This window comes from Oncorhynchus clarkii, chromosome 29 (assembly GCF_045791955.1).
Source record: "Oncorhynchus clarkii lewisi isolate Uvic-CL-2024 chromosome 29, UVic_Ocla_1.0, whole genome shotgun sequence".
Taxonomy (NCBI): Eukaryota; Metazoa; Chordata; class Actinopteri; order Salmoniformes; family Salmonidae; genus Oncorhynchus; species Oncorhynchus clarkii.
This window is the reverse complement of record NC_092175.1, coordinates 30,098,956-30,113,855: the sequence shown is the minus strand read 5'-3', so window position 1 is coordinate 30,113,855 and position 14,900 is coordinate 30,098,956. Positions and strand designations below refer to the sequence as shown.

The window sequence follows — 14,900 nt, the reverse complement described above, 5'->3', positions numbered from 1 at the left end:
GGAATGAGAGCACTATCCTTAAAGTGGTTCCATTTTATTTTTCATAACACAAGACACAGATGTACCCGAAATGATTAGAGTTGGTTTTAATTTTAAGACTGACATTCCTGGCAAGGAGGAGAGGGTACTAGAAAAGCAGTGAAGTTCAGAGTAAGACAGTGCCCGTTAAAACTGACAAAAAAAACTTACATAACCGTCCACACTGCACTTGTTTAACCAAATTCTGGTCCTACTATACGATCTGATCCAGTCTCACAAACCTGCTTTACTTTAAACACAGCGTGCTTGTGCTTTGTGACAGGACATCTGGGAGCCACCTTCCCATCATCATCCTCTACTTTAGGGTCCCTGTTCTCCGGAGGGTAACTCCTCCCTCCCGGAGCACTCACCAGTAGGAAATTGTCCAGTTTTAGAAGCATTGGCAGGGCAGCGGGTTGCTCTGCCTCCATGGTAGGACTGCACACTGACAAGAGTTCAGTATATGTTCAGGGTGAAGCCTTTAAGGCAGAAGTGCTCAGTATTTTTTTTACATTGATGAAAACTTTAATGGCGCCGGTGAAGTCAGCAGAGAGCAGAACCTCTGTATGATCGGCCTTCAGAGCCCCTGTGGACAAGAAATACCATGTTAAGCATTGAAAGTATACAAGTGTTTTACTATCCACTCAACACAAACCATATATCTATCAGTTTATGGTAATCCCTCTGATTAGTCTAAGCGTATCGAAACCGGCATACTGTACCTGAGGGAATGGTCTCAGAATCAGTGGAGTCCACGCTCTTACACTCTGCATCGGCCCCAGCCCCCGCTTTCTCTGCCCCCGCCTCCTGGGGGACGATCAGGTTAGGATGGGGGGCGAAAATGGCCGACGTCACTACTGCATTGTGGGCTGAAAGACGAGACTAGACTTAGCGGAGGGATACTACAACCAAACCAACCAGACATTCATGTTACCAACAGTAAAGACCTGAGCACCACAACAGTATCTAGGTACCTTTAATTCCCTCCCAGAAGTCATTGCGGTCTCGTCGTACGGAGGTAAACTTGCTCAGATCATGGTAGGTGCTCCAGATGTACACGTACTTGTCTTCTGAGCCACTCACAATGAACGAATAGTCATGGCTGGAAAATAAAGAGCTTAGCAGTTCCTTGTGATTTGTAGATCGGCAACATTGAACAACATGGCGGACTGAGGTGGAGTTGTCCTCACCTGAAGCTGGCTTTGATCTGACTACTGCTGTTGACATAACCCTTGTACTTCATGGACAGAGACAGGTCCCGCAGGTCATACAGGCGGATCCTGCAGTCATTGGAGGTTACCAGAATCTAATAACAAAATAAAGAGACTTAGCTAACGGACAACTGTCACTAGCAACGTACCCTCAATTTTAAGTTAAGCGGTCAAGTAGGCTACTGTGGCTATTTGATCATAAGGTAGGGCTACCAGAGTGGCTTACTGTCAAAAACAATAAAGAAAATGCATCCCATAACATTTTAACATGATAGCAGTTTATCATTCAGCCTACTGTAGCAGCCTTTGTGTGGTGTTCAATGTAGGCCTGCATTCCATGAGACTTTTGAAAAGAAGCATGCAGGGCTTGACAACCTGTTTATCCACTTGTCCGTCAGACAAGGAGGTGACTGAAAATGTGTTTGATGCAAGAAACCACTTTACAAAATAAAATGCATTATTATTCCCCAACCATTATTACAGAGAATCAGACAAATGATGCTGCCTATTGGCTACTCAAAATACCCCATTAAGACAAAAAAAAATCTCTTTATCCGACTCACTTTTCAAGATGTCTAGAAATGTACTAGTTTTGTGCTCTTATAGGAAGCAATCACATCCCCATTGCAATCACTCCCCCAAATTATCTATAAAATGGGCTAATAACTCACTAACTAGCAAAGGATTTGAACAAATGTGCATACTACATGCAGCTCTTGCTTTGATATCAGAACAAGCGCATCTACTCACGACCGCTCAACCTGGACACAGTCCAGTTCAAAGTGAATGGCACAGATCCATACAGTGCATTTGGAAAGTATTCAGACCCCTTGACTTTTTCCACATTTTGTTACGTTACAGCCTTATTCTGAAATGGATTTAATCATTTTTCCCCCTCATCAAGGGGCTCCCGAGTGGCGCAGTGGTCTAAGGCACTGCATCTCAGCGCTAGAGGAGTCACTACAGACCCTGGTTTGATTCCAGGCTTTATCACAACCGTCCGTGATTGGGAGTTCCATAGGGCGGTGCACAATTGGCCCAGGGTCATCCAGGTTAGGGTTTGGTAGTCATTGTAAATTAGAATTGGTTCTTAACTGACTTGCCTAGTTAAGGTAAAAATATAACAACACACACCTCCCCCCATAATGACAACGTAAAAACAGGTGTATAGCCATTTTTAGACAAATTTACTTTGTCATTATGGGGTATTGTGTGTATAGAGGATTTTTATTTATTTAATTGATTTTAGAATACAGCTGTAACATAACAAAATGTGGAAAAAGTGACGGGGTCTGAATACTTTCCAATTGTCTATTTGCATATAGGCCTACTGCAGCTCTGATTACACAAACCGTTGCGGCATGACCAGAGTATGGGCTGAGTCGTGCGTGACAATAAAATGGAATCCTACGCCGATGCATTCTGCCTACCTACAACAAAATCTCTTGCATAGTTAGTTTTGGTATGTTGCATTGAAAGTGGATAATAATGTGTTGAGTTGATCACAATTCCCACAGTAAAGGGAAATGTTAATAGTGTTAACTAAGGGGGAAAACTAGAGAAAGTTGATTGAAGTTCAATCTTGTGTTTCTCTGCGTGGGCTGATATTTCTTCTGCGCGGCAGTCCCGGGGAGCTGCACGCCCACAAACGCGTGCAGCTTAGTGGGATCATTGGTCACTAGTAGGTCATCTCCAGAGGCATGTCTATGGCAAGTTCATCAGAGCATGGCTATACCTTGTTCTCTCCAGGAAGAGGCTCGATGCCTGTGATTTTCCGTCCCACTCGGTTCCTGCCTCTGGTTGACCGTACATGGATCTGGGTGTGGTATTTAAGGCGCTGAAAAAAGAACCAACTTAGAAATGGTGTACCATTTCCTGTGTTCCTCATTTTCATAATTATGTTCAGCCATTGTAATGCTCAAAGAATCATCAAACATTGGCTGAAATAATGATTCTTCAAACTTGAGGAACAGTGTATAATTCTCCCTCCACCGTACCTCTGTGTCGTAGAAGATGCAGCGGCCATCGTAGGTGCCAATGACGGCGTACTTCCCGTTCTGGCAGAAGTTGGCAGCAGTGATGAGGCGTGTTTGTCCATCCACCTCATTCCACAGAGCCACCTTCTTGTCTGGGATGTTCCACAGACGCAGTTTCCCATCCAGAGAGCCACTCAGAAAGTACCTGTCATCCTAGGAGAAATAACAGATAATGAGTCTGGCTATCAGAGTCAGAACACAAACTCACTCTGCACTTAAAAAAGGCCATACTTAAACCTAAACACGCACTAACAAAGGCACACAAGCTCTCAGAGGCCCACTTACCCTGGGATGGAAAGCGATGGCTGTGACAAAGTCAATATGCTGAAAGCAACATAGACACTCTCTCCTGGATATGTGCCACAGTCGGACGGTCTTATCCATCGACGAGGAAAGCAGGAAGTAGTTCTGGAAACAAAGAACACAGGGAATATTAGGACACAGTGTACAGTCATTTGGGAGTGTTGTTTTTTTTTAAAGGGGGAGGAGGAAAGGGATTTGGAGTATCACCTTTGACCAGGACAGGTCAAGCAGGTCAGCTGTATGACCCTTGTACTTGCAGAACGGGACTTGGCGGAAGGGGAGATTCTTGTCCTCGGGGTCTTCAGGAACACTGCTCATCTGGGAACAGAAGACACTGAGGTCTGAATGGTAACACCGGTTAAGTTAGACCTTCTAGACAACTGGGTGTGATTGAGCTATTACTACCTCCTTTAGTAGTTTGAGTTAACACAAATAAACCATGCATCTGATTATATCACATATGGGTCCTAACCTTACTCACCCCACCGTCCGTGTCTGATTTGGAGGAACACAGGCTTTCCTGAGAGGGAGAGGGAGACACACGACCTGGTTGACAACATAAAGGGAGGAACCATGAGAAACCCACCAAACAAGCCTTACATTTTCCAAAGCTGTGGTAGAGAGAGAAACTAAACTACTCACGGTCTACCTACCTTCAGTGTTGTACTTTGCCCTCATGTTATTGAAGTAGTCAAAGGAATTTTTCAGAACCCAGATCCGCACCACGTTGTCCTGGCCTGCTGTCGCTAACAGCCTCCCGCAGTGAGAGAACTTCATGGTCCACACTGCACCCTGAGGGAACCACAGAACAAGGGTTTGGTAAAATATACATATACTCACGTTTTACATCTACATTCATGGTAACATATGCTTCAGTCACAGCAGTAGTCAATTGTTTAATGAAATGAAAGCACTGACACATTAACACACAATCTTACCATGTGCTCCCCACTCAGGTCCTGGACCACCTTAACCTGATCAAAGTCGAAGGGACCCTTGAAGCTGTGGGCTGCCTTGAACTTGACAGGCCGGGTGTAGGGCATCCCCTCATCGTCACTGGACGACGGGTCATCCTGGTCGTTATGGAAAACTGAGACAACCACGCAGTGAGACTAAACTAAAACTACTGACCAACTGATGAAGAGCAAATACAAAAATATGTCCATCATGAAAACAAGCAGGCATGTGATGGGGTGGGGCTGTGGGGTTTGGCATACCTTCATCACGGACACTCTTCACCTTGTTGACGGCCTTCTCCCCATACTCCTCAGCCAGATGCTTGGCCCTCTTCACAGACTTGCCCAGGAACTTCTTCAGCCGAGTGCTGGGGGAGTGAAGAAAGACGACAAAACTCCATGAACTTTATCACAGGCTCTGTCACAGCAGCAGAGAGGAAAGACTGTAACCACAGCAAGAGGCAGGGCACTGTTCCAAGTCTTACGTTTTCTGTTTCAGCTTCCCTCCGTCTGTGTCAGTCAGCGGAGCCTGGCCTCGGTCATCATCATCGGACTGTGCTGCGTCATTCCTGACAGGAAAAACGGAACAAACGGTGATATCCTCTTCTGTATTGCTGCATGTGAGTGCTACTCACTATATCCTTACCAAAGCAATCTGTTAGCACAGGGGAATGAGCTGTATGTTTTTTAACCATATACCAGGGATTGGTGTGAGCCCATGAGATATTAGAAAAGTAACAGGAGCAGTTCTTACGTGATGTACTCTTTGGTCCTCCTCATGATGTGTAATGTGAGTGGGTTGATCCCTGTAGGAAGCTTCTCCTCTGCCTGGATCAGAGGGATCTCCTCCCCAGTGTCCAGATTCTTGATCATCACACTCGCCAGGATCTCCTATTACAGAGGCAGCACACCCAATCAATGAATTGGAAATACACACTCAAAAAGGTATGTGTAGACAGAAGCAAACCTGTACACAAGGAGCTGAAGGCTGAATGAAAGGAAGATACAGAGACAACGATATGTACCTCATCAGTCAGCTCTCTGCCAGAGTTGGAGCGTGGGCGCTGAGGACCTAGAGAGTCATTAATGGGACCGGATGCCTGCTCATCCTCATTCTCCTGTGGGAACACACACTAGGTGTTAACTAACAGGTATTCAAAATTGTTAAAGGCTGTTGAAAGAGGACAACATAGAACTAAAAGTAAATCCACACACTGGTATGCCGCTCTTAAAGTGTTTAATCAGAAAAGGACTGGGTCTCCGTCAGTACAAAGTGTTCACCAGGTGCAGAAGAATATATACAGTGCATTCAGACCACCTCCCTTTTCCCTCATTTTGTTACGTTACAGCCTTATTCTAAAATTGATTGATTGAGGGGGGGAAAAACAATCTACACACAATACCCAATAATGACCAAGCAAAAACAGGTTTAGACATTTTTCACAAATGTATTAAAAATAAACTGAAATATCACATTTACATAAGTATTCAGACTCTTTACTCAGTACTTTGTTGAAGCACCTTTGGCAGCGATTACAGCCTTGAGTCTTCTTGGGTATGACGGTACAAGCTTGGCACACCTGCATTTGGGGAACTTCTCCCATTCTTCCCTGCAGATCCTCTCAAGCTCGGTCAGGTTGGATGTGGATTGTCACTGCACAGCTATTTTCAGGTCTCTCCAGAGATGTTAGATCAGATTCAAGTGCGGGCCACTCAAGGACATTGAGACTTGTCCTGAAGCCACTCCTGCGTTGTCTTGGCTGTGTGCTTAGGGTTGTTGTCCTGTTGGAAGGTGAACCTTCACCCCAGTCTGAGGTCCTGAGCGCTCTGGAGCAGGTTTTCAGCAAGAATCTCTCTGTACTTTTCTCTGTTCAGCTTTCCCTCGATCCTGACTAGTCTCCTAGTCCCTGCCGCTGAAAAACATTCCCACAGCATGATGCTGCCACCATCATGCTTCACCGTAGGGATGGTGCCAGGTTTCCTCCAGATGTGACGCTTGGCATTCAGGACAAACAATTAAATCTTGGTTTCCTCAGACCAGAGAACCTTGTTTATCGTGATCAGAGTCCTTTAGGTGCCTTTCGGCAAACTCCAAGCGGGCTGTCATGTGCCTTTTACTGAGGAGTGGCTTCCGTCTGGCCACTCGAACATAAAGGCTTGATTGGTGGAGTGCTGCAGAGATGGTTGTCCTTCTAGAAGGTTCTCCCATCTCCACTTTGAGGCTCTGTCAGACTGACCATCAGGGTTCTTGGTCACCTCCCTGACCAAGGCCCTTCTCCCCCGACTGCTAATAGAATGTAATACATTTTAGAATAAGGCTGTAACGTAACAAAATGTGAAAAAGGGAAGTGGTCTGAATACTTCCCGAATGCACTGTACTTCTTGGGCAACAATTAGTGGACCTGTGTCCTGTGCCAATGGAACGCATGGGAAACAAATACCAACTGACCTGTGCTGTGACCACCTTGTCCCCGCTGGTGGCACTGGCCAAGTCGAGAGAGTGCTGCAGATCCTTGGTGATGCCTCTCACTGTGCTGCTGGGAGACACCAGGCCACACGGCTCCTCTGGCTCCACTGCACACAAAGGCCAATCACACAGCAGACACGCAGGGTCAAAGGTCAACACAGTAACCTTGTCTCCATTGTTAAACAATTAATTTTAATAGAAATTATAAGTAGAGGTGTGGGGACAGAAGTGAACATTTATGAGAGGTCAATGTATTTATGCCCTGTAGGAACATTTTTAATTGACATGCATATCAGCATTCAGTCTATTGACCTTATGCAATTGGGTGTGTGGAGAAACAAGTACAGCGTTATTTACCATCCAGTCCTGTGGGCCTCATACACTCCTGGGACTTCTTGCTGAGGGGTAGAGCAGGTCGGGATGGGGGAGGTGGTCGTGGAGGAGGAGCTCCGCTGGGAGGAGGGGGGCGTGAGGGCAGAGGCTTCTTGGTGCTGGCCACAATGTCAGGCTCTACAGTGAACTGCCGTGGGGGTTTAGAAGGCCCAGGGTCGGTGGAGTCACATAGCTTCTTGTCTGTGAGGGGGACCTGGTCTAGGATGTCTGCAGGTCTCTGCTCCCTGTCTTCTGCAGACACCCGGGGTAGGTCAGGGAGGTCTGGCGGGAGGTCTGGTTGACTCTGGCCCTGACCCAGGGTGCTGGTGATGTCTGGGGGCTGGACATGCTCCTGTGACCCAACTGACGGGCCGGGGATGCCTGGGAGAACCATGGCACACGCTCCCTGCTGTTCCTGAGGCTGCTCTGATCTCTCAACCACAGGCTGAGGTTCCACAGCGGGATGCTCTGGTTCAACAGGGGCCTTATTCTCCTTCTTCACCACTGACTCCGCCCTCGTCTCAACATCCCTCTCTCCCATCAACAGAGCCTCCTCCACCACAATTCCCTTCTGGCTCTCCTCAATGATGCTGTCGATGATCTAGGAGGAACAAGACATTACAGATGAAAACATCATCATCCAAAGGAAAGTTCTCATAACAGGATGTTCCTCTAATGAAGAGTTTGTTCTTGTATTCAGTCACGGTGAAAGAGGGGTGTGGAGAAGGATTAGACAGACAAATGTTGAGGGGCTGTGTGCGTTGATTTTAAAGAGCGACTGCCGCTAAAAACCAACTAATCCCTTTGAAAATGGCATGTGGCATCGATACGAGTCAAACATTTATTATAGTGTCAAAATTGACTACAGTGTAAATAGGATAATTTTGAGAAACAAACTCAGCTAAAAAAAAAAAAACTCACTGTCAACTGCCTTTATTTTCAGCAAACTTAACATGTGTAAATATTTGTATGAACATAAGATTCAACAACTGAGACAAACTGAACAAGTTCCATAAGACATGTGACTAACATAAATGGAATAATGTGTCCCTGAACAAAGGGGGAGGTCAACATCAAAAGTAACAGTCAGTATCTGGTGTGGCCATTAGCTGCATTAAGTACTGCAGTGCATCTCCTCCTCATGGACTGCACCAGATTTGCCAGTTCTTGCTGTGTGATGTTACCCCACTCTTCCACCAAGGCACCTGCAAGTTCCCTGACATTTCTGGGGGGGGGGGGGGGGGATGAGCCTGCAGGCATCATACGGCATAGGTGGTTGGTGTTTGTTGGTCCCCAGAGCAGTTGTAGTGAATATACAGGTATCTAGACCATAGACTGCTAGTTATGTATATTTTGATAACCATGATCACCATCATTGCTAGCGTCGCTGACGTTAGCTAGCCAGCTGGCTAACGTTAGCCTACCACAATACAACTTGGATTTGACTCAGAAACACATTTCAAAAGGCAAATAATTAGTAGGAAAACCTTTTGTCATAATTGTGATGTTGCCAGATTGACTTTAGATGCTGTATAACTTTAGCCAGTTAATTAAGATTGAGGGGACCACTGTATTTTAGCTAGCTAACATTACAGAAGCTAGCCATTTTTGAAGCGCTTTGATCACACACTCCATGGCCGATGTGAGCAATACCTTTAAAACAGGTCAACATTCACAAGGTCCACAGGGCCAGACGGATTCCCAGCATGTGGAATCAGAGCATGCTTGAACCAACTGTCAAGTGTTTTCACTGACATTTTCAACCTCTCCCTGACCAAGTCTGTAATACCTACATGTTTCAAGCAGACCACCATAGTCTGTGTGCCCAAGAACATGAAGGTAACATGCCTAAATGACTACCGCCCCGTGGCACTCACGTCGGTAGCCATGAAGTGCTTTGAAAGGCTGGTCATGGCTCACAACACCATTATCCCAGAAACCCTAGACCCCACTCCAATTTGCATACCGCCCAAACAGATCCATAGATGATGCAATCTTTATCGCACTCCACACAGCCCTTTCCCACCTGGACAAATGGTCCACCTATGTGAGAATGCTATTCATTGACTACAGCCTAGCATTCAACACCACAGCGCCCAAAAAGCGCATCACTAAGCTAAGGACCCTGGGACTAAACACCTCCCTCTGCAACTGGATCCTGGACTTCCTGGCAGGCTGCCCCCAGGTGGTAAGGATAGGCAACACAGCCACGCTGATCCTCAACAATGGGGGGCCCTCAGGGGTGTGTGCTTAGTCCCCTCCTGTACTCCCCTGTTCACTCACGACTGTGTGGCCAAGAACGACTCCAACACCATCATTAAGTTTGCTGACGACACAATAGTGGTAGGCCTGATCACCGACAATGATGAGACAGCCTATAGGGATGAGGTCGGAGACCTGGCCGTGTAGTGCCAGGACAACAACCTCTCCCTCAACATGATCAAGACAAAGGAGTTGCTCGTGGGCTACAGGACTGTAGTGGACGGGTTGAGCATTTCAAGTTCCTTGGTGTCCCCATCACCAACAAACTATCATGGTCGAAAACACACCAAGACAGTCATGAAGAGGGCACGACAAGACCTATTCCCCCTCAGGAGACTGAAAAGATTTGGCATGGGTCCCCAGATACTCAAGAGTTCTACAGCAGCACCATTGAGAGGATCCTGACCATTTGCATCGCCGCCTGCTAAGGCGACAGCTCAGCATCCGACCGTAAGGCGCCACAGAGTGTAGTGCGAACGGCCCAGTACATCACTGTGGCCAAGTTTCCCACCATCGAGGACGTATATACCAGGCGGTGTCAGAAGAAGGCCCCCCAGAAAATGTACAATTTGTAAAATGTACTTCATTTCTCAGAACAAGAATAGACTGACGAGTTTCAGAAGAAAGGTCTTTGTTTATGGCCATTTTGTGCTTGTAATCGAACCCACAAATGCTGACGCTCCAGATACTCAACTAGTCTAAAGAAGGCCAGTTTTATTGTTTCAGTTTCAGCTGTGCTAACATAATTCCAAAAGGGTTATTTAATGATCAATTAGCCTTTAAAAATGATAAACTTGGATTAGCTAACACAACATGCCATTGGAACACAGGAGTGATGGTTGCTGATAATGGGCCTCTGTACGCTTATGTAGATATTCCATTAAAAATCAGCCGTTTCCAGCTACAATAGTCATTTACAACATTAACAATGTCTTTCTGATCAATTTGATATTTTAAATGTACAAAAAAAAGTGATTTTCTTTCAAAAACAAGGACATTTCTAAGTGACTTCAAAACTTTTGAACAGTAGTGTACATTTGAGGACATAATATGGCAAAGTTGTTTTCTTCTAATGATTTGCCTACTTTAGCCATGTCATCATATTTCCATGCCACTAACTTAGTGTAATTTAGACAAAACCTTAACATTAGCATCCGAGGTGCAACCCATGTCTCGGGCACAAATAAATAATGGATGCAGCGATGGTGGTACTATGTAGCTCATGTCTGACTACAACAGTGTACTAACTAGCAGCAACAAACTCAAACCAATCCAGGACCATAGCAAAACATGTCACAGTTGGTTGCATAGTGTAACTGTGTCAACATCTGTAAAACATAAAATTAGCTTCCAAACAAGATTAAGTTATTTCTCAAACTATGTTTATAACTGATGGATGATGACGACAATCGTTGACCCTGCTTTTCTGTTCAACAAAGTGCACAGTTGGGTGCCAGACTGATTCCCTGGTCAAAAATGGATGCCAGCACCTACCAGAAGAAACATAGGTACCATAACATGTCCAGCAATGTGATAGCAATGGTTTAGTGACCTCCAAAAATAATCTTGTTCACTTGCTATTTTCACAGGTTGTCAGGCAAGACCTCCGAATAAAAATGTGTCATGGCAAAGCAGTATTTTTGGGGGTCCTGAATACAAAGTGTTATTTTTGGGGCAAATCCAATCCAGCACATTATGGAGTACCACTCTCCATATTTTCAGTTTATGGGTATGCTTGTAATCATTAAGACTGGGGAGTTTTCAGGATAAAAAAAATAAATGGAATGGAGCTAAACACTGAGCAACAACCAATTTAAATGTGGAATAAGTCAAGGGTCATATGTGTTCAGATGCATGAGATGCAGGAGAGACCTGGCACTCAACACCTCCACAATGAGGTGATTACTAATAATAAAGTACAGCACAAATGTCCAGTAATAGCAACACCCTTTTCTTTCCATGTATCACTGATGAACTCTGCCTATTTCTACTGATGGACTGGAGATGCTTTTGCCAAACGGCAGACTCAGTCATTTGATGAGGAGACCATAGTAGGGTAGGTTTTATCTGACCTGTTCAAATTTCCACATAGTACCTGTTTGTACGTCAGATATTACCTATCCTAACTGCCATTGGTAATAGTCACTGTTCTATGTGTGTATGTGTTCACAGAAACATGTATGGAGCCAGCACATGGAGACGTGATGTTTCAGACTAAGAGACAGGCTTGATACTGATGTTTCTGAATGGAGAGGCACTCGGCGTTAAAATGTGCCAAGGTAGCCCCCATTAACACCAATAGGTACAGTATCTGTATCAACTGGGAATGAGAATGAAATATATACATTGTTATATTAGCAGAGCTTCTATGGTATTATGTTTATTCTACATGGACCTGTTATTACATTTGAAAGTTATCAAAACACTTAGTTTAGAATATCTACATAAATTCAGCAATTGCATTCTTCTCATATTACTCATAATACTGACCTATTCAAAGCTTCCTACAGCATCTCACTATACATCTGCATGTATTTATTGAACTCAGTCTGCAGGAGATATGTTTGATGTGATTGAGTGGGGGGAAACGGTTGCAGGCAAGGTTCTGACTGATTGGTGTGTCAAGAAACCCCCACATCAAACCACACCCCCAAACCAACTCACATTTGGCTTCTGCCAGCATTTCTTGAGGAGCAAGCCAAAAGGGTGCAGGTTTTTTATTGAACCTTTAACTAGGCAAGATAGTTAAGAACAAATTCTTATTTAAAATGACGTTCTACACCGGCCAAACACGAACGACTCTGGGCCAATTGCGCACCACCCTATGGGACTCCCAATCACAGCTGGTTGCGATACAGCCTGGATTTGAACCAGGGTGTCTGTAGTGACACCTCAAGCACTGAGATGCAGTGCCTTACACCGCTGCGCCACTCGGGTCCCCCCAGTTCCCCGTTAATGACCATAGACCACTTAGTGGTGTAATACACCCCTCACTGGCAGTGACTCCATAGAACAGTGAGACTAGCTACATTTACATAAATCCCAGGACTCAGCCACCATAAAAAACATTTAGACATGAACAACACATACTCAGTTACTTTTTTTTTATCACAGGGAATAAAACAAAACTTTGCTTCCTAATGACATTCACAATGCCCCATCTGAGTAGGGATTCATGAGTGTTGGCATAGATTTGAAGATGAGGAAATACCTGGATGGGGTCATCTTGGCGTGCCTCAAGTGTGGCCAGCCCAACAGCCACGTCCTCTGGTGGGCTCTCTACCACCCCCTGCAGGAACACAAAACAAAGGCACAAAAACAAAAGGGAGAGTCAAACTACCTCATACAGTGCATCCAAGCACTTTAAAATGCTGGGATGTGCTTATGTTTTGTAATATTTTACTAGTAAATTAGATGACAGTGTCCTGAATAGATTATTTAAAACAACTTCACTGGCAACTCAGGACATTCAATAGCAAACTGCTTATTGCAAACAATCCCACTTAAAGTTGTGTTTTGGGTTAACTTTAACCTCAATAGAGCACTTAAAAGCCATCCTCTAGCTAGCTCATTTGAAAGTAGTTAACAGCAGATATGCCTTTTAAGTAATGATTTAACTAAAACCAGCACTCTGGGTTAGTCTTTGATATGCCGCTCCAAAGTTAAACTTCACTCTTTAAAAAAGGAGATGGCTGTTAGAAACAAATGTTCAAAACTGTAAAATGCTAGTAAGAAGAAGACATACCGGAGGTGTGGGAAGAACAAACTGTGTCGGTGTCCTAAGCAATAAAAAAAGATGCGTAAAAGTGTGTTAGTCACAAGACTAGTCCTGATATGGTTGTGTGTCAAAGAGACAAGTCAGACTTCTCTCTCCCTTACACATTGTTCACCGTGAAAACACAATTCCTGTTGGTAGACTTGGGGAATTGATCTCCCCACAACATTTGAATAATTAAAAAGATGGGAGTAGAGTAAACAAGGCAAAATCATCCAGACAGATGAGTCGTTATTGTTGTCAAATAATGATAACTAATGTTTTTGTTCCTTTATTAGCTACAGAAAAAACACTGAATGTATGAACAAAACAATGTTCTCTCTTGCTAACATCTGGTGCAACTCAATGGCCAGCATCATCTACGTCATATCTGAGAACGTTTCAATACCAATCACAGCATATAAAAACACACCATAGTTCTTTAAAAATAGCTGTAAGTAGAAAGGTCACTTACAATTTAGGCGGTGGAGTAAAATTTACGTCTTCAGCAGCATCGTAGAATTCCTCTGTGTCACTATCTGACGCCATTTAGCTAGCTAACGAGAACTAGATATCGTAGAGGCCCTGCATGCATCTAAACTAAGGAAAATCGCTGCAATATTTATGTGTTCGGTTCGAAGTGAAGAAGACTTCCAATTTGTGCAGCAAATAAAAAGGTAATAGACTGAAAACTCACTTACTTCGCTAGGATACACCCAGATGTTGCTAGCTACTAAGTTGCTAATGCATTTGAGAGGCCACTCACCTGTGTGTACTAGCTACTCCTAACTGGCTGCTAACGTAACCAGCTAGTTAACGAAGTTACTTAGCGCTAGTCTTTACCTAGGTAACTACCAAGTTTCGTGAATCAATACTCCGAACTAAATGTCTAACGATAAAACGCCTGCCCATTAGCGTCTTCCTCAACAACAACAACAAAAAAAGGGCTGCAGCCAGGCCAAATGTAGCTTGTGTATTCACAAATAAGGAAGAACACCCCAAAAGATTAATAACGCATACGGAAATCTCGCGATAACTTATCTGAGCCCACTTCCAAGCCCACTCCTCTCGTATCCTCCCCTCATATTGATGTAAATGAGAACTTGTTCTCAACTGGCCTACCTGGTTAAATAAAGGTTAAATAAAATAAAATACAAATATCCTCATGGTCCTCATGTGTACAGTCCATGGCATGCGTCTCTGATGGCTTCACAGTCGGGCACCATTGTAGCAAACCGTGAAACACCCATTGTGGAACTTGAAACTGGGTATATATAAACACTGCTCCAATAGGGTTAACTCACTCAAGCTTTTCTTGTCTATGTTTCATGTTTTTTCATGTTTTGTGTGAACCCCAGGAAGAATAACTGCTACTTTTGCAACAGCTAATGGGGATCATAATAAAACACCAAAAATACCACTTTGGGGGGCCTAAGCAAGGGTCATCATTACACTATTACTGAAAAAAAAGTATGATACGCATGAATCCTTCATTAACAGCCCTGAAAGAAGTAGACTATT

At 44.4% G+C, this 14,900-nt stretch overlaps 1 protein-coding gene across 2 annotated transcripts; it reads right to left on the bottom strand.

Moving 5' to 3' along the window:
- Positions 1-13: 13 nt before the first annotated feature.
- On the bottom strand, positions 14-14,397 carry LOC139387979 (WD repeat-containing protein 44-like). Of its 2 annotated transcripts, none has more exons than XM_071134429.1 (20): positions 13,855-14,397; positions 13,371-13,404; positions 12,837-12,914; positions 7,349-7,964; positions 6,974-7,098; positions 5,550-5,642; positions 5,279-5,415; positions 5,010-5,093; positions 4,786-4,892; positions 4,507-4,658; positions 4,222-4,360; positions 4,041-4,114; positions 3,776-3,886; positions 3,551-3,673; positions 3,227-3,418; positions 2,965-3,066; positions 1,209-1,324; positions 993-1,120; positions 741-887; positions 14-604 (listed from the first exon to the last, which is right to left on the bottom strand). In XM_071134429.1, exons 1-20 carry the CDS (start codon positions 13,926-13,928, stop codon positions 486-488), a joined length of 2,751 nt encoding a protein of 916 aa, XP_070990530.1. In that variant the 5' UTR covers positions 13,929-14,397; the 3' UTR covers positions 14-485. The 2 variants fall into 2 exon arrangements, with proteins under 2 accessions (XP_070990530.1, XP_070990531.1); XM_071134430.1 differs by having other exon boundaries at positions 4,050-4,114; positions 13,855-14,390.
- Positions 14,398-14,900: the final 503 nt, after the last annotated feature.